This window comes from Rhinichthys klamathensis, unplaced genomic scaffold (genome assembly GCF_029890125.1).
Source record: "Rhinichthys klamathensis goyatoka isolate OS25496 unplaced genomic scaffold, OSU_Roscu_1.1 h1tg000072l_1, whole genome shotgun sequence".
Lineage (NCBI taxonomy): Eukaryota > Metazoa > Chordata > Actinopteri > Cypriniformes > Leuciscidae > Rhinichthys > Rhinichthys klamathensis.
The window spans coordinates 545,845-561,201 of record NW_026606615.1 but is presented as its reverse complement, the minus strand read 5'-3'; the positions used below and the strand labels follow the sequence as shown (position 1 = coordinate 561,201).

The window sequence follows — 15,357 nt, the reverse complement described above, 5'->3', positions numbered from 1 at the left end:
CCATCCATCTATCGTTCTATCGTTCTATCTATCCATCTATCCATCTATCCATCTATCCATCTATCCATCTATCCATCTATCCATCTATCCATCTATCCATCTGTCTATCTAGTAGGGGTGGAACGGTACACAGAAGTCACGGTTCGGTTCATACCTCGGTTCAGACATCACGGTTCGGTACGATCTCGGTACAATGGAGGGAAAAGCAAAACAAAAATGCAGAAGGCATTGTATTTTTTAAATAAGTTTTATTAATAAAGGCATAGAACCAGTTTATTTGTAGTGCACTGCCAATAGTTTTATATAATTATGTTATTTATTAAATTAATAAAAAGACAAAAAGACCTTGCGATGTTTGGTTATTGTACCTGAATTAATTTAAAATTAATTTGCTATATTTCAGTTATTAATTAACAATGTAACACTATTCTCATCTGAATTATAAATAATTGATTTCTGTATAAAATAATACTACCATTAAAAACACATTCGATTTTCTTTTTTAATCAATGTAGAATGTGTAAGATTAGTGCTCCGAGGACAAGAAATGAAAACCAATGCAATATGATGAATGTCCAAAAGATGGGACCCACAGACTGTTTTGAAATGGAGTTGGATAAATAGGTTTTGCTTTTAAAACAGTGTGTGTGTGTGATTTTGGTTGGGTGACAGTTGTAGGTTACAGTTTGACAAGAGTTTACAGTGTGATAAAAGCACAATGTTGTGTTTTATTGCGAGTGTACACAAATATAAGTAAACACTTTGCAGGTTTAATGATCTGTATGAACAAAATGACGGAGTATGTTTTTTATGTTTCCACTGTTCGATCGCTCGCCTCTCTCTCGCTCGCGCATACATACACACACACACACTCCAGCATTGCAATCTTGACATCGCAGCCTGTTCATTATGCGGTCACACCAAACGCGAATAGAGCGTCAAATTCGCGTCTATCGCGTCTAGTTCGACGCTAGTCCAAAGCGAATAGGACGCGCGTATAAAGCCAACGTTTGAAGTGAACGCGCGTTCAGAGCTATGCCGATGGTACAGATTATGTGTCCCTAAAGAACCCGCGTATCTAACAGTAGTTCCGCATTACATTAATTGATTTGCAATTCTCAAATTGCAATTGATCCGTGTATTCTCCGTGTAAATTCGTGCACCGAACCGTGACGCCCGTACCGTTTCGGTTCGGTACGAATACATGTACCGTTCCACCCCTACTATCTAGCGTTCTAGCGTTCTATCTAGCGTTTTAGCAGTCTATCTAGCGTTTTATCTATCTAGCTAGCGTTCCATCTATCCATCTATCCATCCATCCATCTATCTATCCGTTCTAGCGTTCTATCTATCCATCTATCCATCTATCCATCCATCTATCTAGCGTTCTAGCGTTCTATCTATCGTTCTACCTATCTAGCGTTCCATCCATCCATCCATCCATCCATCCATCCATCCATCCATCCATCCATCCATCCATCCATCCATCCATCCATCCATCCATCCATCCATCCATCCATCCATCCATCCATCCATCCATCCCTCCATCCATCCATCCATCCATCCCTCCATCCATCCATCCATCCATCCATCCATCCATCCATCCATCCATCCGTCCATCCGTCCGTCCATCCATCCGTCAATCCATCCATCCATCCATCCATCCATCCATCCATCCATCCATCCAAGAACGATACATAAATATAAAGTGTCCTTCAGCGTGTCCCGTCACTGGCCTGTGTTAACGTCCTGTTTACAGGCTTCGTAATATTCCCACACAAATGACATTTGGGGAAATGACTGCAAAGCCGTTTGTGTGGAAGTCCAGAACAGAGATCGACCAAAATAAAACTTAAAACCGTCCCAATTTATTGCTGGTTGACCGGTGCATCTCTATCTTCCATTATTGTTCAGGTCATCCCCCGGGCCGAGTTGGACACCGACGTGGGCCGTATGTTTTACACCCCTGTATTAGAAGAATGTTTCGACTGTTTTTGTCCATTATAGTGAAAGTCAATTGGTCCCCAAAACAACACTGGATTCCAATTGTATGACAATTTATTTTTCTAAATGTCTTTCAAACTAAATCTCTTTTATACAGGTTAAGAACAGCATGAGGGTGACTAAATGAACTTTAACTATAAATATTCAAATTGCTATTTTGAACATTGCAATCAAAATACACTGTCTTCTCTGATCTGAGGGATCACGTCAGTGTGAACAGGCCTGATGCTTCTGTATGCACACATACAATACAGGCGCTTATAAGTCCTGGCATGCTCACCCCCGGGCAGCACTCAACCCTGCTCTCGCTGCCAGAGACGCTTGTCTGATGTGATGCTGTCTGCCCTAGTGCTCGTTTTTGCCAATAGTCATGTTTGTCAGAGGGCTGATCTGTATTGAGCCATAGTGAAAGCTATCAGCTCCTCACACAACAAGTAAACACTCAATAAAACACCTTGACACACCGAACATTGTCAGATTAGCCTCTACTGGCCAGTCTCTCTCTCTCTCTCTCTCTCTCTCTCTCTCTCTCTCTCTCTCTCTCTCTCTCTCTCTCTCTCTCTCTCTCTCTCTCTCTCTCTCTCTCTCTCTCTCTCTCTCTCTCTCTCTCTCTCTCTCTCTCAAGGATCTTATTTATTCTTACAAAACATGCCGGTAAGCGCCTTGAGGATGAATAATTGGGAGATGCAGGACAGATGAATAAGTGTGTGACTCCGGGATGTGAGTGAAACAGTAGATCTGGTGAAGCTCCTCTGCAGGAGTGTTTCAGCTATGATTTATGTGTAGAGCGCATGGATGAAGAATAGCGAGACAGAGGAGGAGATGCTCTAGAAAACTTTCGGCACCAGTTGACGCTGGTCAGAAGGGGTGCAGAAATAATCCCAGAGGACTGTGGGTGCAGGTGGAGCAAACAGCAGCTCATCATCAATTACACCTGCAGTTTTTACATCTGCCCTAATTTGCCTGGTGTAATCTCCGCTACGTTTTTTATCCTGTTGTTTGGGGGACGGGTTTTCATACACTTGATATTCATTTTTATAGTTATATAGCTAAAATATTGCCAAAATCTTAGCAAATATAGCTAAAAAAAACTTATATTAAGGGGTCCTGTATGTAAAATAAGTCTCTGGTGTCCCCAGAGTGTGTATGTGAAGTTTTAGCCTAAAATAAACCACAGATATTTTTTTATAGCATGTTAAAATTGTCACTTTCTGAGGGTGAGCAAAAACGCGGCGTTTTTGTGTGTCGCTTTAAATGCAAATGACCTGCTGCTCCCAGCACAGAGGGCGGAGCTTCAAGAGCTTGTGTGTGTTAAAGGGGTCATATAATGCCATTTTTGTACAAGCTAGTATGATTCTTTAGGGTCTAAATTAAAAGTTTGTAATATACTTTAATTAAAAATTCTCATTACTATTGTAAGAAAACACTTATTTTACCTGGTCAAAAACAGCTCTGTTTTCAGCACGCCGTTTCAGTGAATATGCCTTTAAATGATCATGAGCTGCGATCACTCCGCCCCTCTGTTCTGTGCATACACCATTTGTAACACAATAACACAATAACCATAACGCGTTGTTCAGTATAAACGTGGAATTATGAATTATATTGAGAACGTCATACATAGAAAACATGCCGTAATGTACCCTGACTGAGTGTAAACCTTAGACGCATTCATTGTGAAGCGTGCAGCTAGCGATTTGCAAAGATTAATATATTAATATAAAGTTTAATAAAACGTTTCACTCACTTCCGTTCTTCTGGAGGTTCAGCAGGAACACGAATATCTGGTACCGATCCTTTTTAGCAAAGCTTCTTAGCAAATCCAGCTTTATACTGACCCTCGTTTATAAAGCAGTCTGGTGTGAAATGATTCGCGCAAACATGAAAGCATTGATGTTGCTCGTGGGGAATATTCCCTTCGAAAACAAAACTCAGCCACTGCGTCTTCAGCGGTTCGGATTCAGGAACATTAAAATGACTGTGTTCGTTATTACACCCAAGAGCAGAACACCACAATCGCTTAGACGCCATTCTGCTCATAGACAGTGCTCCGGCACATCAACAATGACAGCGCCGGTCCGGTCCGGTCCGCGCCGCGCAGACTATGATTGACAGCTACCTCATGTGCGAGGGCGGGTCTGTGTTGAAACGCTCCCGTCAATCAACAATCGTGGGAGGGGCGTCCGTTTTATTGACGTCCCAAAAACGAACGGCTCGATTTGAGGCAGGGGAAAACATATAAGGAGATTAAAACAAAACCACTGGATGGATTTTTATCATTATATGATGTTTGTGTACAGGCACTGCCAACACACATTTCAGTACAATCAACTTGTAAAAGTGCATGTACCATTATATGACCCCTTTAAGCCTAGTTCACACTACATGATTTTAAGCCCGATTTAAGCCCGATTTGCAAATCGTTGAGCTCGCCGACAGGTCAGGGTGTTATCGCGTGCAAATCACGGGGGATTAGCGGGCGATGAACGCTCGCCAATCTGTTAGTATGAAAGAGCCAACAATGCATCAAAGACGCTCGCAGACGCCTCGCAGACGCGTCGCCGAGCCCAGAAAAATATCTAGCATGCTAGATATCCAGAGCTGTCGCACGACTCAACCTCACGTGATGTTATGAGCTACAGCCAATCAGGGCAAGGCAATTGGTTGAGGTCACCGGGTGAATCTTATTATTTATTTTTTTGCGTTTTTTTTTTCAGAGCAAATCATGTCGCAAACAGTTTGCAGCATTCGTTTCTGTCTGACGTCCATATTCGCGTGTTGTGTTCATCTTCGTCTTCTTCGCCTTCTTCGCTGGGTATTGGCGCGCGTGCTGTTTCGCGTCATTTCCGGTTCGTTTTATCGCGTGATTTTTCGTGACAAAACGTGGTTTGTAGACAAGATAGAATAGTTGGGTGACAGAGTTGTTGTCAACTCGTGTAGTGCGTTACCTCCTGTTGCGGATCAATCACGTTGTGTCGTGTGGTGTGAACGGCTCAACAACTTGAACACTCCTGATTTCACAGAGAGCAAGTCATGTAGTGTGAACCGGACAGTTCAGCCCGACGTTTTAAAATCATGTAGTGTGAACTAGGCATTAGCAGCTCCGATTACCTCACAAGCACTAAAATGTCAGAAACTGTTCTGCCTTTTATGTTTAAACTGAAGTTGGACAAAGATGGAGAGACTCAAGAACAAGTGACAACATGTAAAATGCAACAGGACATTTTTGAATGGTTAGTTGATCAATTTATGTAGCAGAGGTAACTATCTTCTAGTCATTGATTAGCATATTCTGTCATGCTAATCTATAAATCGCGTTCCTGGGGGTGGGGTTTATGTCAATTATAGGGTTAGTGATGACACTAACCATTGAAAGAAGCTCGTGTAGTCCCTACCAGCTGTTTGTTGTAGTCCTTAAAAAGCGATTTCTTTAAAAGCAAATATCTCCCTTTGCTTTGAACTTTGAGCGTTGTAACTTTGCAGATGTTGTTTATGCTCAAACAGCAACATTACACACTAACTAAAGTAAAAAAAAGTGAAATCATAATCAACCACCCCTTTATTGCTCATACTCACTATTTGCAAGACAAGAAATGGTTGGTATAGCCATACTAGTAAAAGACACAGCGAAAGTAAAAAAAACAAAAACATTAAAATAATTATTTCAAGTGGATCAACATTTTTAAAACTGCTTCTTACAAGATGTCTGTACATGTTTCCCTTTAAGACCACGTCCAGTTTTATTATCTAAAACCCTGTGATTTCATTTTCATGTCTGCTATAGTTTTTGCTCTTGCTCTTGCTTATTCCCTCTCTCTGTATTGTTACTCTCTGTGTGTGTGGAGGTTCGGATGGCTGTGTTCATTTATTTGTGTGTGTGTGTTTCTCATATTGATTTGTTTTTATATTCCATCTCTCTATGCCGCTCTCCATTTGTTTTGTTTCTTTCCACCCCCCTCCGGCGTGTTCCCCTCTGCTGGCTTGAGACTGGTTTGATAACTCACAGAGAGAACCTTGTTTGCTTCAGATTTAGATGGATGGTTGTATGGGCGAACAGATGGATGGATGGATGGACAGAGCTGAGAGGAGAAAAAGGCAAAAAGAGGGAGATGTTTGAGAAGTTGCTTGTTGTTGGGTGACAGCATGGCCACACAATTCACCACAGTGCACTCAGGTGACCACATTTACCTGTTAGAGGAGGAACGCTTCGCCAACCACCACATTTGGGTTTATGCAGCTCTTCTCTGAACATTTATATTTCATAGAGATGCTTTCTTAGGTTTTCAATCTTTCTACTGTTCTATCTATCTAAGAATGATACATAAATAGATGGAATCTATCTATCTATCTATCTATCTATCTATCTATCTATCTATCTATCTATCTATCTATCTATCTATCTATCTATCTATCTATCTATCTATCTATCTATCTATCTATCTATCTATCTATCACTATATCGCTCTATCCAGCATTCTATCTATCTATTGATCCCTCTATCTATCTATCTATCTATCTATCTATCTATCTATCTATCTATCTATCTATCTATCTATCTATCTATCTATCTATCTATCTATCTATCTATCTATCTATCTATCTATCTATCTATCTATCTATCTATCTATCTATCTATCTATCGCTCTATCTATCTATCTATCTATCTATCGCTCTATCTATCTATCTATCTATCTATCTATCTATCTATCTATCTATCTATCTATCTATCTATCTATCTATCTATCTATCTATCTATCTATCTATCTATCTATCTATCTATCTATCTATCTATCTATCTATCACTATATCGCTCTATCCAGCATTCTATCTATCTATTGATCCCTCTATCTATCTATCTATCTATCTATCTATCTATCTATCTATCTATCTATCTATCTATCTATCTATCTATCTATCTATCTATCTATCTATCTATCTATCTATCGATCGCTCTATCCAGCATTCTATCTAGCCATCTATCTATCTATCTATCTATCTATCTATCTATCTATCTATCTATCTATCTATCTATCTATCTATCTATCTATCTATCTATCTATCTATCTATCTATCTATCTATCTATCTATCTATCTATCTATCTATCTATCTATCCATCGCTCTATCGCTCTATCTATCTATCTATCTATCTATCTATCTATCTATCTATCTATCTATCTATCTATCTATCTATCTATCTATCTATCTATCTATCTATCTATCTATCTATCTATCTATCTATCTATCGATCGCTCTATCCAGCATTCTATCTAGCCATCTATCTATCTATCTATCTATCTATCTATCTATCTATCTATCTATCTATCTATCTATCTATCTATCTATCTATCCATCGCTCTATCGCTCTATCTATCTATCTATCTATCTATCTATCTATCTATCTATCTATCTATCTATCTATCTATCTATCTATCTATCTATCTATCTATCTATCTATCCATCGCTCTATCGCTCTATCTATCTATCTATCTATCTATCTATCTATCTATCTATCTATCTATCTATCGCTCTATCTATCTATCTATCTATCTATCTATCTATCTATCTATCTATCTATCTATCTATCTATCTATCTATCTATCTATCTATCTATCTATCTATCTATCTATCTATCCATCGCTCTATCTATCTATCTATCTATCTATCTATCTATCTATCTATCTATCTATCTATCTATCTATCTATCTATCTATCTATCTATCTATCTATCTATCTATCTATCTATCTATCCATCGCTCTATCGCTCTATCTATCTATCTATCTATCTATCTATCTATCTATCTATCTATCTATCGCTCTATCTATCTATCTATCTATCTATCTATCTATCTATCTATCTATCTATCTATCTATCTATCTATCTATCTATCTATCTATCACTATATCGCTCTATCCAGCATTCTATCTATCTATTGATCCCTCTATCTATCTATCTATCTATCTATCTATCTATCTATCTATCTATCTATCTATCTATCTATCTATCTATCTATCTATCTATCTATCTATCTATCTATCTATCTATCTATCTATCTATCTATCTATCTATCTATCTATCTATCGCTCTATCCAGCATTCTATCTAGCCATCTATCTATCTATCTATCTATCTATCTATCTATCTATCTATCTATCTATCTATCTATCTATCTATCTATCTATCTATCTATCTATCTATCTATCTATCTATCTATCTATCTATCTATCTATCTATCTATCGCTCTATCGCTCTATCTATCTATCTATCTATCTATCTATCTATCTATCTATCTATCTATCTATCTATCTATCTATCTATCTATCTATCTATCTATCCATCGCTCTATCTATCTATCTATCTATCTATCTATCTATCTATCTATCTATCTATCTATCTATCTATCTATCTATCTATCTATCTATCTATCTATCTATCTATCTATCTATCGATCGCTCTATCCAGCATTCTATCTAGCCATCTATCTATCATTTTTATCATTCTGTCTATAGTTCTATCCATCTATCGTTCAATCGTTCTCTTTGTCTGTAATGCCTATAAACATATAAACTTTTCAAACTTTTAACTTACAAACAAGGCTAGATAGATGTGATATTGATACAAACATAAAAGCTGTAGATAGTGTTGTTGATCAGCACTAGAATCTAAGAAAGAACTCGTCTAGACTAGACTGAGGCTGCTTCGGTTCTCTGTGATATTTATTTCCTCAATAGCTGACCCAGAGCGATTCCTGTTGCCGAGCGACTGCCGCCGAATACTGATGTGAAGATGTGGATTGTCTTCATCCCATGATGCACTGGGTCAGTGTGACAGTGATAGATGTTGACCCGGCTGCAGAGTTAAAGAGCTCATCCCTGACGCTGGGCGTTCTCTCCCGCTGTGGAGGAGAGTGTCCAACAATCTGGGTCTTAGACACACACACACACACACACACCTGCTGAGAGGGCAAGTGGTTTGTGAGGTTCAGTCATCCTCACATTATGTGGTGTACCTGCAGCTGTTAACTCACAGACCTCACGCACACAAACACTCCTCACACTTAACGGATCAATAATAATCACATCATGGGGAAATTCATTGGCTCTGTCTTTGAGAAGACCTCTCTATTGATCATGCTATTATTTTGTCTTACACACAACCATACAGGCACATTGATATTCACATCGCTATTATCTTGCCGCTCAAAAAAGCCTATCTGTATTGTGAGGGTTATTTTGAAATAGCGTGAAGGTTACGTGCCATTTTGGTTTAAGATGATACATTTATTTGACTGATGAATTTCCATTACATTTACCGCATAATTATCGCAAAATTGTAAGGCAGCATCTCGCTACCCGAATTTTGTATTTTAAAACACTATTATTTGTATACTATTACAGTATTAGTCTTAGCTTTTATTTAATTACATTTTTATTTTAAATATTCAGTTAGTTGCCTGTAGACGACATTTACATTTTTCTTTTATTTAAGGGTGTTCACACTTGTAGTTTGGTTCACTTGGTTCGTTGGGTTTGGATCAAAAAACAAACAAACATCTAGTCCTGGTCCGATTAGCGTTCCGATTACCAAAGATCGAACACCGAACCTAAAGGAATAGCAAATGTTCACAACCTGATTGGTCGGCTTTTATGGCGTATATTTCGAGACGGAACTTACCGAACATCCAAAACAATGCTGTGTTCAACACTGGTTCATCGTTCAATTCCAGACCGATTCACTAATGAATCATTCAGACCAATTTGGGAATTGGTTTGAATATTTCTTTGAAAAGATTCGACTTAAAGGTGAACTAAGTAACTTTTTTTACCGTAACCGAACAGCTTTGGAGTCATTGTAATGTTTATATTACTGATTTTGTGTTGAATGGTGGTCGTCTCGCACCCCTCTGGTGCCTGTGAGCCGCAAAACCACCCTTGCAACTTTGGGCCGGCGGGCCGGCGGCCTCAGTGTTAGGAAGTATCGTGTGATATCAGGTCTCGCGAGGGAACGAATTGCTTTACGGCAAAAAACAGATCTGATAAAATTCTGATAAAAGGAGCATCAAACAGAAATAACCCGGCGCCGTATACATGTGGTGTTCGAGGCGCACATACAATACAGACTGCCGACAGTTAAACAGGGCGCGCGGAGCTCTTAAAGGGGCCATACCTTATTTCCACTCGTTACAGTGTCCATCCTACTGAACAGGTACCGGTGTACAGGGGGAGGGGATCCGGCCGTGAGTGCGAGCCATCTCTGCGTGAGTGCTATTCACGACAGTACAAGTACTCCACAGTGACTCTAGGGGTCGCTGTTTGACAAAAACGGAATTCCTACTTAGTGCTGCTTTAAAAGAATGATTTCCTTAGTCAAATAACCTTAGTCAGGTTAGACGCCATTTTAAATTTAAAGGATGAAAACAAGGCTGTGAGGGATAGTCTTTACAATGACTTTACAATGACACGCACTGTATAAAGGTCATAGATCGCATAATTTCGCAACTCACAACTTTTTAAAGTGTTTTATGGACTTTTTGCCTACTGAACGTTTTTTTCCCGGTAAGACGTTTCGTCAGCTGAACAATTGGCAGCTTTACCAGTACAATCCATTGAACGAACTGTAATTCTGTCCCTCACAGGCTCATTTTCATTCCTGTCAAAAATAAAATATGGCGCTACCCTGACTAAGGTCTATTTTTCGTCACTATAAGTTGCGAGTACGCTTTATTCTACACAAGAGTAATATTTAGCCAATGAAATATATTGTAGCAGAGTTCCTTGATATTGTTCCTTGATATTCCCATGTTGTGTATGACGGAGGAAACGCACCATGAGAGTTATCTTTGAGAAATCTAACGCATAGAATTGCTAAGTTAAGAGTGTTTTTTCATTGTATGACAACCGTTGTCTTCTGGTTGTTAGCGGCGTTAGCACGAGCACAGGCCTCATTGTCTCGCTAATGAGCGTCATGTGGCTGCGATGCCCTGACCACACCATTACACTCACAAATAAAAGCTCTGACAATTTCCACACATTTCTAAACACGTCCTGTATTGCCTCGCAGCTCTTCCCGTCCCAGACTCCCTTTTAAATGCTAATAAGCACCTCAGACTCATAGTTTACAGTGTGTAGGCTGTCGCGGTACATGCGTTCCTCTCCACAATCAAAGCACTCGCTGGGCAGTGTCCGCCGGGCTCGGCTGCCCGCAGTGCTGGCTTGTGTTCCCAGGGGCCCGGAGTTTGAAATCTTTTCAGCGAATGAAGTGAAACCCACCGCATCCAGCTTGCTAACTATGTTAGGAAAGATGCAAGTGGTTCTTGAGTGCATATCTGACTCATGGAACATAAGGATGTCATCTGAAATTTCTCGTATTGTTTTGTCCAATTCAGTGCGCTTAGGCCACACAATTTTCTATAAACAGACATATAAGGTCATATCTCATAGCAAGTCATTTTTTTTTTTCATCTTGGATGTACACTCAGAACCATTACAGTTGAGAATATATGAGATGTTCTTGCAGTGATATGGGTGGGAGCTATTGCATGTTTAAAAAAAAATATGATTCTGGATTGCCCTAATAATGGATCGGCAACCTGTGTTTCAGAGCAGTTTTGTTACAAATGTCAGTTACAGACCAAATTATTATTAGCCCAATATTTTTTTATATGGTGTGAAAAAAGTATTCACACAATGTTAATAATTTTTTTAACAATAATATATATATTTTAAGGTCAGTATTATTTATATTGTGTGAAAAAGTATATAATAATAATAATAGTAATAATAAAGCTGATTTATTTTTGGTCTATCTATTAGGGGTGTAACAATACATCGTGTCACAATATATCGCAATAAAAAAAATCCATCAATATGTATCGTGGATGGATAGTGACAATATGTATATAATTCACCCAAAATGAAAATTTCTGTGTGAGAAAAAATTCAAGTTTACAGAGTTTTAATGTCAGTACTACATTAAACTACTGTATATAATGTATAACATTATAGTTTAATGTAGTACTGACACTAAAACTCTGTAAACTTGATTTTTTAAAATAATTTTTGTAGTATAATGTATAATAATGCAATGGGGGAATATTTGTGGGTCCTGATAATGCCAAATGTCTTATGTTACCAGGAAAAAGTGGCCTATTATTTTAAATGTATCTAGTCAATGACAGAGTGCAAGCATGTTCTTCTAAAATAATTCTGTATTTTCACCTTCAGAATTATGAATATTTTTATTCTGGTGTCATCATTGTCCTGTGCATTGGGTTATTAGCACCAAGTCCAATCCTATTCATTTACACCCACAATGTAATATCAAATTTAGCATTTTAATCATCACAATAATATCGTATCGTGAGTTCAGTATCGGGATATATATCGAATCGGGACATGAGGGTATCTTTACACCTCTTCTATCTATTTGTACATGAATCATTTAAATGTATTTAAACATCATTTAATGAATATTAGTGAATATTTCTGCTTGCAAATTGCGCATGTGCTGTATTTCTTTAAAATAAATGCCATTTGGCTTTATTTAGTTTAGCAAATTTCAATTGTGGCTCAAGTGTCCAAATATATTTGTTGGGGTCCCTGTATGAGAGAGGAGAAATGTATCTTGCTACTCACTTAAAAAATAGTTTAAGTGAGTAGCATCAATATTTTTAGTTAGTTGGTCTCCAACACAGCATATCAACAAGTTGTAGAATGAAGTGAAAATGTAATAGGATAATCTGACTTTCTCTCCGTCCTTCAGCTCCTGCGAACGCTCAGATTGTGCATTCTGGGCAGGCGTGTGTGGTGAAAGAGGACAACATCAGTGAACGGATCTACACCATCCGAGAGGGGGACACGTTAGTTCTGCAGTGCCTGGTCAAAGGACACCCACGGCCTCAGGTGAACACAAACACACACTGCACTCACAGGTACACAGACAGAAACACATGCGTATGGGTCCAAATTGACCTTTTTGCCGCAACTTCCCATGGCAAGTGGATTTACTGGACAAATATATTGTTACCGATGACTTGAGAGTGAGTAAATCATGGGCGTATTTTGATTTTTGGGGGAACTATCCCTTTAAAGACACAGCATAATTTTGTTCGTCATATTTTTGGTAGATTAATGTGAGGAACATTTATCACATTTGTCAACACACAGAGTGTGATTTAAATTGTATTCTTTATAATTATATATAATTGAAATGAATACATTTTCTGTAGCTCTATATATAAACACTACACTTTGTGTGCGTATGCATGTCAATCACCTGATAAAACATGACTGCACACACTGAAAGAGAGCGGATCTGCCAGTGGACTTTTGTGTGTATCTTTTATTGGCGTGTGAGTGTGTGTTATATAAGGTAAGGGTGAGCTGATAACAGTAGGAGGTGTGAAGAGCGTGGCTCCCACAGGCACTCTGTCCTCTGCCATCAGATCACTTATTAAAGACCCTCATACACACACACACACACACATCCTTCCAACGACCTGTCTACATATATTAGTGGTCCTGGTTGCATCAGGAGAAAACCCGATCTGATCTGAATTCCATCAGTTTTCTCTTCCGAAGTCCTGAGAACGAGTGCACGGAAAAAAAGAAGTTGCTATTCCATAACGTGATCCACGATTTCCATTAGAAATGTCAGGAGATTGTGATGACAACAGGCTGAATATAGGAGCGTAATATAGAGTGTGAATATAGTCACAGTGTCTGAATATAAACTAATGAGGATATTACTGCATATACTGTCGGATGTTATTGCCTGTGGTGCCGGCCTTCACGGGTCACTAGACAATGTGTGTTTGTGTTTCTGTATCTAGATATTTGTGCCTGCATTTTGTTTGTCTCTATGCATGAAATGTATATTGGTATATATTTTGCTCTTCGTTCTGTGTAGTTTATATTCAGGTCAAAGTGTGTTTGCAATCTGAATATATACTGTATGTTTGTAGGAAGACAAGTGATAGATTGTCAGTTTGGTATGTTTGTGTAACACGTATGGTCTCATTTCAATATTGGACCAGACGCTTTCCTTAAATTTACACCTATGAACCATTTAAAACATACTGTATAAAAATGAGTATACCGGTCTAAAAGGAGTATGTTTAGCCAATCTTGAACACTAAAAATAAGTAGCATCACATTTGTTTTTAGTTATATTTATGTTAGAGTTTAAAGGTACTCTACCATTCAAAAGTGAGGTCAATAAGAATAATTTTTTTTAAATAAATTTTGTATTTTTATTCAGAAAGGACAGTAAAGACTTTTATAATGTTACAAAAGATTTCAAATAAATGTTGTTTTGTAATAAATTACATTTAAAAATATATTCAAATTGGAAGCAGTTATTTTATAATGTAATAATATTTCACAAGATTACAGTTTTTACTATATTTCTGATCAAATAAATGCAGCCTTGGTGATGTTTAATATTTTTGTGGAAACTGTAATTTTTTTCCATGATTCTTCGATGAATAGAATGTTAAAAAAAGCTGATTTTTTTAAAATAGTTATGTTTTGTAGCATTGTAAATGTCTCTACTATTACTTTTGATAAATTTAATATATCATTGCTGAACAAAAGTATTAATGTCTTTCGAAAAAATCATACTGAGCGTACATTTTTTAACAGTAGTGTAAATTTACATTACATTTACATTTAATAATTTATCAGATGCTTTTGCCAAAGTGAACCAACAAAAAAGCAACAATATGTAATTGCTATAACAAGTCCCAGTTAGTCTAGCACATTATACATAGCAATATTTTAAATATATATATATATATGCACTGCCCCCAAAATTTTTTTTTTTTTTTTTTTTTTTTTTTTTGCTATTTGAATTTAAATAGGCACATGCTTAAAATCCTTAAGAGTCTATGATGGGATTATTATGTTTCTAGCATGTTATAGGTTTGGAAAACAGTTCTTTTAAGCCTAATTGATGGAGTGTGTAGCTTTTTTAATTCACCAAAAATTGATGCACCTCTTGATGGAAATAACATCACAACATTTATTTCCATCAAGAGGTGCATTTTGGTCAAGATCTTTATATTGACAATGCAAGAGTCCATCACTGTGTAAAGTCTTCTCCAGCACATCCCAAAGACTTGCAATGAATGTAAGGTCTAAACTCAGAGGAGCATCAGTTCATGTGTGAAACTGATTCTTCATGCTTGTAGGAGCCTAATTTTGCTTTTGTTCAGTGACAATTTTTGCATATTATGTGTTGCATTTCAGTATTTGAATATTTGTGTTTTGATTGTAACTTTCTTTATTTGTGTGTACTAATTAGATAAATATTCTCTATATTTACCTTGAAATATGTTGTGTAAAAATTGTACACTG

General features: G+C 37.6%; 1 protein-coding gene across 1 annotated transcript in view; it reads left to right on the top strand.

The window, feature by feature from the left end:
* Positions 1-15,357, top strand: part of LOC130085056 (MAM domain-containing glycosylphosphatidylinositol anchor protein 1) — a 245,484-nt gene that overhangs the window by 49,425 nt on the left and 180,702 nt on the right. The window contains exon 3 of the mRNA XM_056250613.1: positions 12,764-12,903. Coding sequence (XP_056106588.1) covers positions 12,764-12,903 — 140 coding nt within the window. The remainder of the gene's footprint in view (positions 1-12,763; positions 12,904-15,357) is intronic.